General features: G+C 40.9%; 1 protein-coding gene across 1 annotated transcript; it reads left to right on the top strand.

The window, feature by feature from the left end:
• The first annotated feature begins 2,668 nt into the window (after positions 1-2,668).
• DLK1 (delta like non-canonical Notch ligand 1) lies at positions 2,669-14,112 on the top strand. Its single transcript, XM_066322296.1, has 5 exons — positions 2,669-2,769; positions 3,568-3,631; positions 4,047-4,177; positions 8,595-8,736; positions 13,100-14,112. Exons 1-5 carry the CDS (start codon positions 2,691-2,693, stop codon positions 13,839-13,841), a joined length of 1,158 nt encoding a protein of 385 aa, XP_066178393.1. The 5' UTR covers positions 2,669-2,690; the 3' UTR covers positions 13,842-14,112.
• Positions 14,113-14,418: the final 306 nt, after the last annotated feature.

The following is a 14,418-nucleotide window of genomic DNA, read 5'->3' as shown; positions in this document are numbered from 1 at the left end:
ACCAGACTTTCCTAATGATTTTTTGTAAGGTGTCAGTTTTGAACAATACAGCACGTATTTGGTAGTTATCCCAGAAAATAGAAGAAATGTGTCATTTTATGTCAGAGCCTCTATTTACAATGCAAATTAGAGAAGATAATTTGACATTGATGAGAGTACGAATAAAGCCTACGTATTCTACAGATTCTTTACTCTTAAGGTCTGAAGAATGAAGAATACAAGGAGAAATTTCTAGGTTAGAAGGCAGAAATATTAAAGCTTTCCTTTAATAGTTATGGTCTTACTGGAATATCACAGAAATCACAAAATGCTTGGAACCCTTTTAACTACCCAGGTTATCTCTCGGTCCAAAACCGCAAAAAAGGTCTAACATAGCAGGGCTTCTACATCAGCAAGCAGAGAACTTGCCACCTAAGGGAAGAATAAGCAACCTTGGGCCTATCACAACCCCACAACTCGAGTGTGAGCAAATAGCTAAAAAAAAAAAAAAAAAAAAAAAAAGCAAAGTGAACAAAGAGCTGCTAATATTTACCCTACAGAAGCAGAGGCTCACAGAAGGGCAAGAGTAAAGGATTAAGCAGTCATCATTAGCACTCCACATTCTCTAGGGTGCCACTGACAATACCACAGTGTAATAAGTGATCAGACAATTTTCATCAATAAGCCATTTTATTGAGAAACATTGCCAAATAGAAATTCGAAAAGCCACAAGCAAAGGTCAGCCCCAAGCCCGGGGTCGGTGCTGGGGACCCTCAGATCCGGCCTCTGTCACACTGGATCTCCCCCGTTCACAAAGTTCCCTTTTGCAGCCCAGTTTATATACAGGTTTTCGGCCAGAGAGAAGGTTGCCTCATCCTTTTGTCCACTCAGTCATTGTTCCCTATTCATATTTCTTTTTTCTCCATCTGCCAGTTTGATGAATGGACATCTGATTGCATTTATGGGAACTCTGCATTAGGATGCACACCCAGGCCGATGTAGATAAGATTTCCATCAGGTGTTGATCACTGGATCATTGGTAATCCCATCTTCGGAGAGGACCCATCTCCTGGTGGAGACACACTTCTTTCTATTGCAAATGCACTGCTTCCCCTGTTCCCGGCAGAGGCTGCAGATTCCCAATCGACTTTTATTTCTTGTATTCAAAATGTTTTTATACCGCGGATTTCTATAAAATATTAATTAATTCTCTAAAAGTCAGCACAACAGCAAGGCTTGGGGTCTGGTGAGCTACAGCAAAAGCTGTGAGGCAAAGCAATCTTTTCAAAACTGTAAGTAACGTTTCAGTAAAAGGAAAGCAAGACAAGCAGAAATGGTATGGATGCAATCTGTGCCTATGGACAGGCATAGTTTATCTAAGGTACCAAAACTTCTGAAGGGCTTGAAGAAGCGGTGTCTGCCTCTCACGCCTCACTCCCTGAGTGCTCTCTTTTGACCCACCTTCATTTTCTACTCTTTTTCTGTCCTTCACTCCCTTCATTTTTGGTTAAAACTAAATGGCAGCATTGCTAGCAGCAAACTGTTACAACCTACGTGACCTCCCTGTCTTGAAATACCATTACATAGACAATCTGAAGCTAATGACAGCTTTCCAGTGGGCATTTTCAAGCAGGTAATCTTGAATAAGCCCATTGTGGTTTTATCACCATAGTATAAGGATCTCTAGTTCTTCACAAAAAAGCAGGCAAATTAGTAAGTGAGGTCTGGTGGAAGAAAGCACTGCATCAGCAGGCAAAAAACAGGTCCCTCAGGAATCCTAAAAACCAGGCAGAACTTCTTTAAAAGAAAACAATGAACTAGAAGGAACACAAAGAATAAGAAATAGCCAGTCTATTTCCTTAAGGGACAGCACAAAGGAAGAATAAAGAGCTATAAAAGAGAAACGTAGAGTCACAGAATAAAATGCGGAATTTAAATTGCCTCGTGGGAAAAGTAATGATTTTTCTTGATTTGTTCCGTGACTGCTAAAGGTACACTTTGGGACGTTTTGGTGAGTTCGTTTTTGAATCCTCAAGCCTCAGAAGCAAAACGGTATTACACTTTCCCTGCCTTCGCTGAGTCTTTCCTGAAAGTGTTGGAGCTCTAATGGGAATGACTGAGAATTCTTTAGATTTCTGATGACAAGCCGCAAATTAGGTCTTTGCGGACAGCCAGACTAAGTTTTAAGGAGACCAGAGGCGTGCTTTAACACTCCCCCTCGCCCCAGACCTCCCTTCTGCCGCTCCCCTGAAAGGCTTCCTCCCCTCTCCCGCGGCAGGAGCCGAGCTGCTGGAACTGCTGGGACTGCTGGAGCTGCTGGAGGTGCTGAAGGTGCTGGGACACCTGGAGCTGCTGGAGCTGCTGAAGGTGCTGGAGCTGCTGAAGGTGCTGGAGCTGCTGGAGGTGCTGGAGGTGTTGGAGCTGCTGGAGCTGCTGGAGCTGCTGGAGGTGCTGGGGCTGCTGGAGGCTTTGGAGCTGCTGGAGCTGCTGGAGGTGCGCGGCCCCTCCGCCCGTCCCCGGGGAGCAGCGCGGCTCGGAGCGGCGGCGCTGGCCGCGGCTGCCCGGCCCCGTGGGCAGCTCCCCGGCCGCGGGTGGAGGCGGGCAGCCCTCCCCGCCCTCCGTCCCTCCCTGCTGCCGCCCCGTGGGCCCGGCCCGGCGCTGCGGGCGGGGGCTGCCGCCTTCCCGGGGAGCGCGGCGGGCCCGGCGCGGCCATGGGGCTGCGCGCCGCCGGCATCCTCGGCTGCTGCTGCTGCTGCTGCCTGCTGCCCCTCGTGCTGCCCGCAGCCCCAGGTAAGGCCGGGGACCTCCGCGGGCAGTGTCGCGGGAGGGGAGGCGACTTGGGAAAGTTTGGGGAGTTCGGCTGGCGATGACGGGAGCGCTGCCGGGGTCCCTCGGTGGTCAGAGGCATCCCCAGCCCTCGCTCCGGGCGGAGATGCTGGTGTCCTCGGGAGGCTTTTCCTCGGCAGCGGCCGGAGCGCGTTTCTCCTGCCGGTGGCCGGGTGTCAGCGGCCCGCGGTGATCTTTCAGAGCGTTGCTGGGGCCAAGGCTTGAGCAAACAAAAGCGGCCACTGAGATCTCTTCTCATTAACTTAGGTTATTTATGCATGGTTTAATGAAAGTGATTCTTTTTCATCCGATATAGGGTTGAAATGAATTCATCACTTTTATTCTAAGTAGTTTCAAATGCTGGTTTTTTCTGACTAAAAGTACTTTTGTGTTTCAAGTAGTTGTGAAACAATGCATTTGGAGTGGCATGTCGTGAAACGACATCCATGAATATGCTCTGACATTATCCCTTGAAAATGATATATAGGGATATTAAATCCACTTTTCGCGTGCTAAAGCAATTTTACATTCTTTTGTGATTAATTCTCTATGTCATTTCACTTGCCCTATAGGAACATTCTATAACATATTCCAGATTAGGTTAATTCAAAATTTTACGATGCAAAAATATGTTTGAAGAAAAAAGAAAAAGAGCATTTTGCGGTCTGAGATCTTTCAAAGCATCAGTAATGTGTATAGGACGTGATGTGGGGGGTTTTGTGCCGATTTTTCTGGTTTAATGTTATAAATCACTTCTTCCAGGCGTGAAGTGTAAAGCTGGCTGCCATCCAGAGAATGGATTCTGTGAATTTCCTAGTGAATGCAGGTAAAAAGATCTGTCAGACAGTAGTATTAGTGCAGGAGTGGTCAGCTTCAATAATTCATAGTCCGGGTCAGAGACATAGAAACTGAAATGGTCTGGTCTCTTAAAAATATGGATCTGTAATGAAGCAGCACTCTATTAGGATACAGTAACTGGAATCATAGAGTATGGAGTGTTTAGTTTTCTTTTTCCAGTATGAAGTATTTACATTAATAAGTTGGGGGGTTTTTCCTTGCTGAATGAAATGGTTCTCTTCACATAAACTGCTTCTATTATCTAGAAACACTGATGGTATGCTTTTGTTCAAATAGTACAATTTGGTATGCAAAAGTTTATTTCTTGTGCCTGAAAAAGGGAGGTATGCTTTTAATTATCTTTATTAAAAATAAACTATGTTTCTGTCTTTTCTCTCTTTCAGGTGTCAACCTGGCTGGCAGGGTGCACTTTGTAATCAGTGTGTTCCTTTCCCTGGGTGCTTGCATGGCAGCTGTGCCAAGCCCTGGCAGTGCATCTGTGAGGAGGGCTGGGTTGGCAGCCTCTGTGACATAGGTTTGCGCATCCTTTTCTCTCCTTGAGCAAGTGAGGGGAAGCAGCCCCATCTGGTGTTCGAGACACACAAAGTCCTCCTGGAGAACTAATTTTAAAATACTGAATGTTAGCTCCAGATAATGAGGAGATTCTGGGCAGCAGCACATAAACCTCAAACTTCCACAATAATTTAGGCAGAAGCAATGCAGTATCTTTTGTAATTTGGCATATGTGTGAGCAAAGTGTAAATTCATTCTATTTTAAACATTAATTATCAGGGACAAGGCCAACAAACAACTGCTCTCTTCTTGTCATGTAAGCCCTTCTAATCAAAATACAAGTTGTATATATTAAATAGTGTTAAATATTTATGTAGCACATTATGTATATATGTAAATGCTATCTTTTCAGTACTTCTTGAAAGGAAAACATTGTGCTTATTTTTTCCTTTACTTAACTCAGTGATTATTCAGTGAAGTAACATTACTATAACTGAGAAAAAGGTCTTCCTGAGCAGGCTGCCACTTCCCCCTCAGGTCTGAGGGGTGAGCACAGCTCCATGTGCACTCTCACCCTTTGCCAGTCAGAATCAGCCAGCTTAGTATGAGCAAGCTGAAGAATTGGCCTTTGTTGAGATGGTTTATTTTGGCTGACACAGGCAAATGCTCAGTCAGAGAGCTCTAAGGGGAAGGAAATCACATAAACATCCAGGAGTATGTGCTGTTCTGCCCACGTAGCTGCAGCTGCAAGAGGACAGGTGTCCAGGGCCTCATTTTCTCTTCATGCCTTTCAGGCCTTTGTTGGTATATGGCTTATAATTTATAGAGCATGCCTGAGCTCTCCAATGCATGGCCAAAGTGGTGATGGATGACAGTTTGAACTGCATAAGATTTTCAAGATGGCTAAAAGAATCAGATGGTTTTACGCAGGTCACATCCTTGCAGTGACATGGAATTTAGTGCAAAGTTCTCAGGTGCTCATTTACTCATCAGGTTTTGCAGCCTGTACTCACTGACTGCACACATGAACAGAAAGAGGCTCCTTAAAATCAGCCCTGGTATGTTTGCTGGAGCTGTGGTAGTAGCACTGGTGATATCTGTGGGGCAGATGTGACTCTAAGCTCTCCAGATGTTGTTCTGGACACATCTTATATATGTGTTTGTACCTGAGACAGACACCTAGATTCTCACTGGAGTTCATGAAGAGGAATGAGTCCTTCTCTAATCTACAATCAGAGTTTTCTAAAGCTACACAGAAAAATCCCCCCTCTGCCACCTTAGGAAGCTCGGTTCTGTTGCTTGTCAGTGAATACAAAGTTCCACATTTTAAAGGTAGCATCTTCACAGCTACTTCTGAAATTTTTAATTGCATAGCTGAATTTCTTAGTATTAATATATCTTTGCCATTCTGAGCCTTGCAATGTTTCCCTCTTGCAATTGTTACTTGGGATGCAAAAGAATGCATTGAAAATTGAACCTACACCTTTATGAAAAAACATTAATTTAACACACACTCATTAAGATAGTCCTATAATACCAAAAAGGACATCCTTTGCTTAAGTGCAGAAGCTATAATTTCTCTCAATACTCAGAGTCATCTCAGAGTCATCTTTGCCGATTTGAATTTGGATCCCTATGAAGAGCTGCCAAGAATTTTCAGCCAAAAAGATAACTACTTTTTCATCTGCAGCAATTTTATGTTGATAGTCTTTAATCTCAGTGGTTTTACCCACTCTTAATGCATTGTTTGCCATAAGGGATCAAGGGAAGGGTGCTCCTCCTCCTCTTCTTGCTGCTAGAAAGTTGATAGGAATTGTTATCCTGACCCAATGAAGCTCTGAAACCTCAAATGGGTAATTGCTCAGCCCCTGATCTCATCATCCTCTGCCAAAAGTTGGTGTCAGTTTCCTGCCTGTATAAAGTCATTACAGGTAACTACAGTGAATTTGAGGTATCATTAAATGAAACTTGATCAGGTTAGGAAACAGGAAGGAAAAACCTAGAATGAAAAATTGTGGGAGGGTCTGAAGTGCGTTTGCCACTAGAGACAACTGGAATATTTCTAAAATATAGATTTAGTCTTAGCAGTTTATTTGCTTGCTAAGCATGGGAGGAAAAAAGATGATTTGGACTGGTGACTATACCTCTTCTGTTTTGTAGAAAAGTTAGTATATGACCTCCTTGGCTTTGATCATGGAAAACTACTCCTTTCTGGAGTAGTTTTAGATCACCAACTGGTTTGCTGATGCCTTTGATTGTGTGGCTATTTTTAATATGGGCAGCCTGGTTCTCAGTTCAGGTCAAGAATGACCTTCCTAGTAATTTAGAGACATGCAGGTTATGGGTTGGGCTTGATCCACTGGAAGCATGGAGGGCAGAATCAGTGGTAGCATTTGTGGCTATTACTGCAGTCACATGGACAGACAAGGAACTTGAAGAAAGACATCTGTAAGTTGGTTTTGGTGTTGACAGTTCTAGGTAACCTCTTTGCAGTGGAGCCTGTCCAACTGAATCATGATGCCATGATTTATCATGATCGTCTCATTTTGTGGGAGGGAACACAGCCTTGAAATCCAGTGTGTGAACCCTTGGAACCAGGCTGCTCAGCACAGAGCTTCCCTCTGCAGCTGATAAACACTGCACAGTACAGGAACCACATCAAACACTGACCATAACAAAGGAAAAATCAATTCAGTCAATTTGTTTCCAGGAAAAAAATGACAGCCCAGTCAGAGTAAACACTTTGCTAAATCAGATCTGTCAGCTTGTCAACCCTGGCTGTGCCTACGCAGTCGTGTTAGCAGGTCCATGACCTCCTGCTGGAATCCTGGCCTCAATTTGGCTAAAAAGCCAACAACATACAGTGTGAGCTGAGAGTAAATTGTCTTACTTGTCACTTGGCTGCTTTGCCAAGGCCACATGTTGGTAAACTCATCAGAGAGTACAGGTGGAGTCTCTAATGGCTCTGCTATAAATGCATGGGACAGAGGCTAAAAACTGTCCTGTGGCAAACTACTTCTGAGCATATCTTCCTCATAAAAGCCCTCAATGATTGCTTCATGTACTGCAGCAGGACAACTCAGTTTGATGCAACTATTAATTATGGGTAGTATGATAGAGGCCACTCATTATATATGTATAAATGTAACATCCTGGTTTTGCCTTTTCATCTCAGTTACCACTTGGTGGTTGTCCTTACGAGAGGTAAAATAAAATAGAGAAAACTATTCTGATTGAGGCTATTTAAGTATTATGTTATGAAAGAACCTGGTACAACACCCTTTTAAGATGTGTTTTAAAGTTAAACACCTGACATAAATTATTGACAGTAATGTATATATACACACACCCATTCATATATATATATATATATATATATATATATATATTTCAGAAAGTTTTGAGTACAAAGTACACACTTTATTAGCTGCCTTTAGAGTCTGTGAAAATAGCTGGCAAACAGCACTGCTCCAAAAGCCTTTTGAGATTATTTTAGTCCTTGTGAAAATTGCAGTTTAGACTCAAAGTGCATGCTAAGTTCTTGTCTTGCAACAAGAAAAGGCTAATGCATTAGGAAATATCTGGGGAAAGATTTTATCCAGGGAAGATTGTATTTGAAAGCTAAGGCTGTTTTCTGTGGTTAAAATTTTGCAGTACCTCGTGGTATCATCTAAATTTCATGTTATGCTGTGGGAAGTAAAATATAAATGCCCTTAAATCCCTTTTCATCTTCTTAGAAAGTGTGTGTGAGGCATCAGATACCTTTCAGTCAGCACTTCTCTGCAGCTGGCTGCAGTAGCATGCTAAAATATGCATTTGTTTGTTTATTCAGTTTTAATTAATTTTAAAATTTAGTAATCATTTGAGTGGTAAGTGGCTCAGCAGGGCAATTGCAAAGAAAATGAGACGAGTGATTTCAGGTCCAGACATTATACATACAGCCCTGTGTTCTGGTACAGTTATGTAAGGGTTGAATGTAGTCCAGCCAAAAGATGAAATCTTAACAGATTTTTTTTTGTAAATTTCTGATTTCTGTTTTTATGCAACGTTTGTTCATAAGCACATAATGATATGGGCAGGGAGCAGGGAGAATTCCCATTTCCTGATTGCTTTATCAGAATTCTGCTCATGGAGTAGCCAAGATTGTGAAAGTATGGCTAGACTATGCAGAAAATCTTGTACCATACTAATGTTTTATTTCTAACACTACTTATTTATAGAATGGCGCAATTAAAACACATTTTGCAAGGAGGAGCTAGAAAGAGAGAAATAAACTCAAATTGTTTGCAATAGTTGAACAATCTGAATTCTCTTTTAACAAAGGGGGGAATAGATCAGAATTTATAAAATACAGGATGTATTTTATTTGAAGTATTGTATACCATTTACTAACTGTTTCTCATTAGATTAATCAAGCCTTGTTTGGTTTTTTTGAACAGATATTCACCCATGTTCAGCAAAGCCCTGCACCAATAATTCAACGTGTATAGAGACTGGTGATGGAGGATACATTTGTCTGTGTGCCCAGGGATATACAGGAAAAAACTGCCATCTCAAGAAAGGACCCTGCATTATTAATGGGTAAATATTGATTTCTGACATGCATTTAAAATCTGCACTTCTATTATTCAGAGTTCTTTGTTAAGTGGAAGTATCTCTATGTTAAAATACACAATGCTTCTGATAGTTGCTGGTATTATTATCAAAATTCACAAATCTGATCTATTAGTATTGTAAAGACTTATCCGATTATGTCTAAACAGTGTGGCTTTCTGTGCACAATTTGAGTACTAAAAGTGCTAATTTGCACATTTTATTGTGGTGAATTTATGCCTTCTCAAGATTTTCGTAAACAGACCTGAAGTGACTCCCATCCTGTGTTCTTACCTCTAGTGAGGGATAATTTATACCCAGCCTAATAAGAACAGCACTTAACACACAAGCTGTCTGCATGAAAGCACCTAGCCCACCAGTCTGTCCTTTTTTCTCAGCCAGCAGATAATAATATGCCCATAACTGAAGGAGACAATCTACTTTCATCAGAACAGGGAGACCATTGCTCTCTATTCATTAAAAGAAATGGGACATTAATTGCCAGTAGGTTGAAGGAGGTGATCCTTCCCCTCTGCTCAGTCTTGGTAGACACATTGGGAGTGCTGTGTTCAGTTCTGGGCTACCTAATATAAAAAGAACACAGCCATACTGGAGTGAGCCCAGTGAGGGGCCGTGGATGTGATTAAAGAATGGGAACATCTCTCCTATAAAGAGAAACTGAGAGATGGGTCATTTAGCCTGGAGAAGAGCAGCCTCTGAGGAAGTTGCCCATGTGTATGAATAACTGATGGGGGAAAGCAAAGACAACAGAGCCAGACTTCTCATAGAGGTGCCCAGTGAAAGGTCAAGAGGCAATGGGCACAGGCTAAAGAACTTCCAGCCAAGTCACTGATAGAACTGATTGAAAAAAGGAAGACCTTTCAGTGATAGAGAAAATTGGATTGGAGTTTATATTTACTCTACAAGCATCTGCTGTCTTCTAGCTCATCAAAGTTCTGATCCCATAAACATACAGAATGCCTTTATGGTGGATACAAACTTGGTAAAACTATCATCCTAAAATCACAGTTTTCTTTTAGGAAATTACCTTCTTGCTCTCTAGCTCTATGTGGATACCCCATTGTTCTCTTTTTGCTCAGTGATAGATAATTATGAGATTATCTCCAATTCAGATCTACCTCAGATCTACCTTCAAATCTTCCTGAAGACATGTGCACTCTTGTTTAAGGCACATTAACACCTCTAACTCTCTCTGGCAAGAATTGGCATTCTTTCACAACTTCGTGTCAGTAGAATTTTTTGTCATCACCTTTACTTGGGGGATAGTCTCAAGAGTTTTTTCTGGGTTTACTTTCAGCCTCTAAGATTGCTATTCTGATTTGCCCATTTTTATTCATTGGTAATGAGGAAATTTAAGTTCCTTGAAAGAGCCATGGTTCACATCCAAGCTACTTGCCTAATATGGGGGATGTGAATACATCTTTCTACTTTTCATCTGTAGATGAAATATTTCAGTAATTCAGTGTGGATATGTATACTAGCTATCCCAAAAATCAGGTGAGTTCCAAAAATACAGCATCAACAAAATAACACAGATTAGTTCCATGCATTTCCTTAAATACCTTATGGTATTAAATTGCTCAAACTACTTTATTTTGTGTTGTCACTCTCTTTTTGGACTGAATGCTGATGAACTAGCCTGGAAATTATGAACATTTTTTCTCAAGAAAGCAAGATACTTGTGATGCCTTAAACTTTAGCTTTCATATTTGCAGTTTCTGTGCTGCCTAGGGATGTAGTTCTGAGCCTCATATGAGCCAGGGCATCACTTGAAACAGTGATTATTTTTCTCTAGGAAGCCGTTTTTTTCAGGAAAATTATCAGCAGGCTCTGCAAATCTGCATTTAGTTCAAAAAGACAACTGTTGTCAGCATAAGCACTCTGTGTCTGCCAATAATTCACAGTCCACCAGAGTGTGCATCCCACACCGTAGAAAGAGACCTCATAAGATGCTGTCATTTCATTCACATCTCACTTCCTCTCAATTCCTCTCTATCTCAGTGGTAATGTTAAAAATGTTGATATTACTGAGCATTACTGCTGGTTTCTTAGTTAATATTCACAGATGGAACCAGTACAATTCACAAATCAAAGTGTTTATTTTAGTCTGTTTACATGTATCTGCATTAGTGACCTCCATGTGATGTTTTGAGGTTTTTGCTTTGAAGCCTGAGCAGTGAGTGGTACGTTCTAAAAGAAGCCAGACTACTTGGGAAGCAAAGAAGAATGGTATGGAATGCTTTCCACAGCTAAGCCTTCATGTACTACACCTTGCTGTGTTAAATGCCAAAAATGCAAAGTAGCAGGATTTATTCAAGGAAATGAATATTAAAGCTTTATTTATTTAAACATATTGAAGTTAGACAAATGCAACTCTGCTAGTAATAAATAAAGAAAATTTTCTAAATTCTGCATTTTTCCCCTTAACTCTTTTTTATTTCAGTATTTTACATTTCTGAAAATTTCAGAAAAACACTTATGTTCTCTAGCAATTTCTCCCCATTTCTCTAGAAAGTACTGAGATTCAACCTAGCCATGAAGGTTCAAACTTCTACACATTTTCATATCCAAACCAGCTTGTCCAATTTTCCATGGGACCCATAAAGCTAAGAGAGGGGGCTAGATTCTCCAAGATGACCATAACCACTCAATATATATACAAGCTCATTGTATAACTCAAATTTCCATATTTTGCTTAAAAAGACATAGTGGCTGGTTAATAGGTTGAAATTCCTTACCTCAATGTATCACTAGCAATGCCTATGTCAAAGCCCAGTTTTCCTTTCCTACTACTGCTCCCAAAATTGCAATATGTTCTTTTAGTACTTTTTTACCCAGCCAACATATAAAGTGAAGAACAGTACTAGAGGACAGAGCAGGTAATGTGGAGGCTGCAGAAAACAGACAGATGATTCTGCTGCCACAATCTTCAGTCTCTCCTGATGGGTGTCTGCTGAGTGTTTCAGTCCCCAGTAAAGCTTGGTGCTTGGAGCAATCTCTGCCAAAGGTAGTCCCTGAGCAATGGTGACTATCCCAGCCTTGTTCTGACCAGTGATCAGGAACCATTTGTAGTCAGGAGCTTATAGCTCTTTCAGTCATCTCAGTCAGACATCAACAGGTCTTCTAAATCTCTGTGTCCCACCATGGAATTCCATAACAGCCTGTTGCTACGGACTTCTCTATATGTGAAATGTCTGCATTTGAAGCTGTGATGTTCATTACCTCTGGGACTTTGCCATGGAAGTGGGGGGCCTTAAATAACAGCTTGCAACTATCAGATATTACTGTGCTATATGTCTTCAGGGATACATAAGTATTCAGAAAAGTTTTGTTGTCAAAGAGGCTTGTCCTAAACTTTGCCAAATATTTTTCATTTTTTACGAAGTGAGTTTTAAAAGCTTTGTTGATGTGTGATGAAAGTGAGGTATATTTGTAAACCTGGGAGCCAGGGACCCTTGTCAGCCAGCAGGGACACTAAAGGATCAAGTGCCCTTTGCACAGATCCCTTGAATTGGCACATTTTTGCCAGTCAGTGGGTGGCCACGTCTTTTGGCATTACACTCAGTAAGGCACAGTAGCATTTTTAAGTTAGAAAAGATCTCTCAATTAAATTATGTCACCTAAAATATACCAACAGGCTACTAGTTGGGAAAAAAAGTACTAAAAGAGTTTGCAGAAATACTTGATTTCCTCTGGTCCTGCTCTCACACTACAGCCATCTTTGCCCAGGCTGAAATTCTCTCATTGATATTTTTTGTTATAGTTGTATCTATCAAAAATTTTTGCTGAAGGGCAGTTTCTAGGGAAGTATGTGTTTGCTTCTAAATCTCTTGTGTTATAGAACACAGACAGGCAGAATAAAACCAGTCAGCTTTACACCTAGCTTCTATGGCACTGTTATGCTCTGCCAATACAATGTATAGGCTATTTTAAGAATAATCAGGTAGAAAGGAAGCAGCCATGCTGCTCATGTCTTTGTTCTGTCTTGTTTGAGTAGTTGGTCAGCTAAATAGCTCCAAGCATATTAAAATAGTGAGAAGCTTAATTTGAATAAATGTTCAAAATAATTAAAAATCTTTTCACAGCACTTTGGGTTGAATTTATATATTGGTGTACTAATCCTGCCCAAAGGGTCAGCAGAAGATACTATAATCTTTATTGACAAAGCTGTTGAACAAACTCATTCTTTATTCAGCTTCACTGACTTTAGTGGATTTGCATTTGGAATTGGCTCTTCTAAAGAAAACCGGCTGGTTTTATTATATGAAATGTTTCCTAATAGTTTCTTCCTTTGGACTTCAATTTTGTCTCTGTTTGTTATCTATCCCAGTTCTCCCTGCCAGAATGGAGGAACATGCATTGATGACAATGGTTTCGCACCCCATGCTTCCTGTCTCTGCCCTTCTGGTTTTGCTGGCAACTTCTGTGAAATAGATAGAGACGACTGTGAATCCAACCCGTGTGAGAATGGAGGGACATGTACAGATGTTGGTGTAGGTTTCAGCTGTTCTTGTCCCCCTGGCTATACAGGAAAGCTCTGCAGCAGCCGTGTCACGTTCTGTGCCAGTGGCCCGTGTGAGAATGGAGGGACTTGCAATGAGCAGCCTCAGGGAGGGTTCGAGTGCATCTGTAAACCAGAGTTTGTTGGCATGACCTGCAAACATCCCAGCAAAAACACAAGTCTCTCTGGAATGAATATGGAGACAAAGCATATGCAGAATTACAGGCCACTCTCAAAAGCTCACCATAGATCAGTGCATCAACAGCAAGAAATCCTGAAAATAACAGTGAAAGAAACAATTCAAAATGCAGATCCCTTACTGAGTAGAAGCCAGGTGATATGTTTTGTTGTGCTGGGCTTGCTTACGTGTCTTGTTGTCTTGGGCACAACTGGAATTGTTTTTTTTTCAAAATGTGAAATGTGGCTTGCTAATGCCAAATACAGTCATCTCCTGCGCAAGAAAAAGAACTTTTTTCTGAAGTCTAACAATGGGGAAAACCTCTCAGTTAATATTATCTTCCCAGAGAAGATCAAATTAACTAATTACACTAAGAACTACACTGCCATCTAGGCCCTTGAAAGCCAAGCAGCATCTTGCAACTTTTCATAGCAATATGTAAGATTTATTGCCCGTGTTTGGCCTCAGTATTTGTGGGTGTATTTGCTGTAAATTGTGCTGAATGATAATGAAGAAATTTAATGTATCTGTCTCGCTAAGGATTTTTCATTCTCCAAAATAAAAGGTTAAAAAAAAAAAAAGGATTAAAAAGCAAGGAATGTTATTTTGATTTCTCTTCAAGGCAGCTATTTTTTGTAAAATAAAGAATAACTTATCACTGGAACTGTATTGCAGCATTCTCATCTTGTGCATTGTTCATTTGGCAAGTACAATACTTGCAAATTACTCAATAATGCTTTTTCTTTTTTTAATAAACAGCAGTTAAGGGCTATACTGGTTTATTTATTCATTTCTAAACCTTACTCTACAGCAAAGTCTGCAACAAGTGTCCGTGCTGAACTCCTTTGCTATATCTGATAAAGGCTTTCGAGATTGCAACCAGCAGGAGCAAACTCACACTGATATCTCACCTATTCAGTCAGTGTTGCTATTTTTACATACTTATAAGAGAGATTCTATAGAATCTTAG

The sequence above is a fragment of the Sylvia atricapilla genome, chromosome 6 (genome assembly GCF_009819655.1).
Source record: "Sylvia atricapilla isolate bSylAtr1 chromosome 6, bSylAtr1.pri, whole genome shotgun sequence".
NCBI classification, from domain to species: Eukaryota; Metazoa; Chordata; class Aves; order Passeriformes; family Sylviidae; genus Sylvia; species Sylvia atricapilla.
This window is presented reverse-complemented; position numbering and strand designations above follow the sequence as displayed.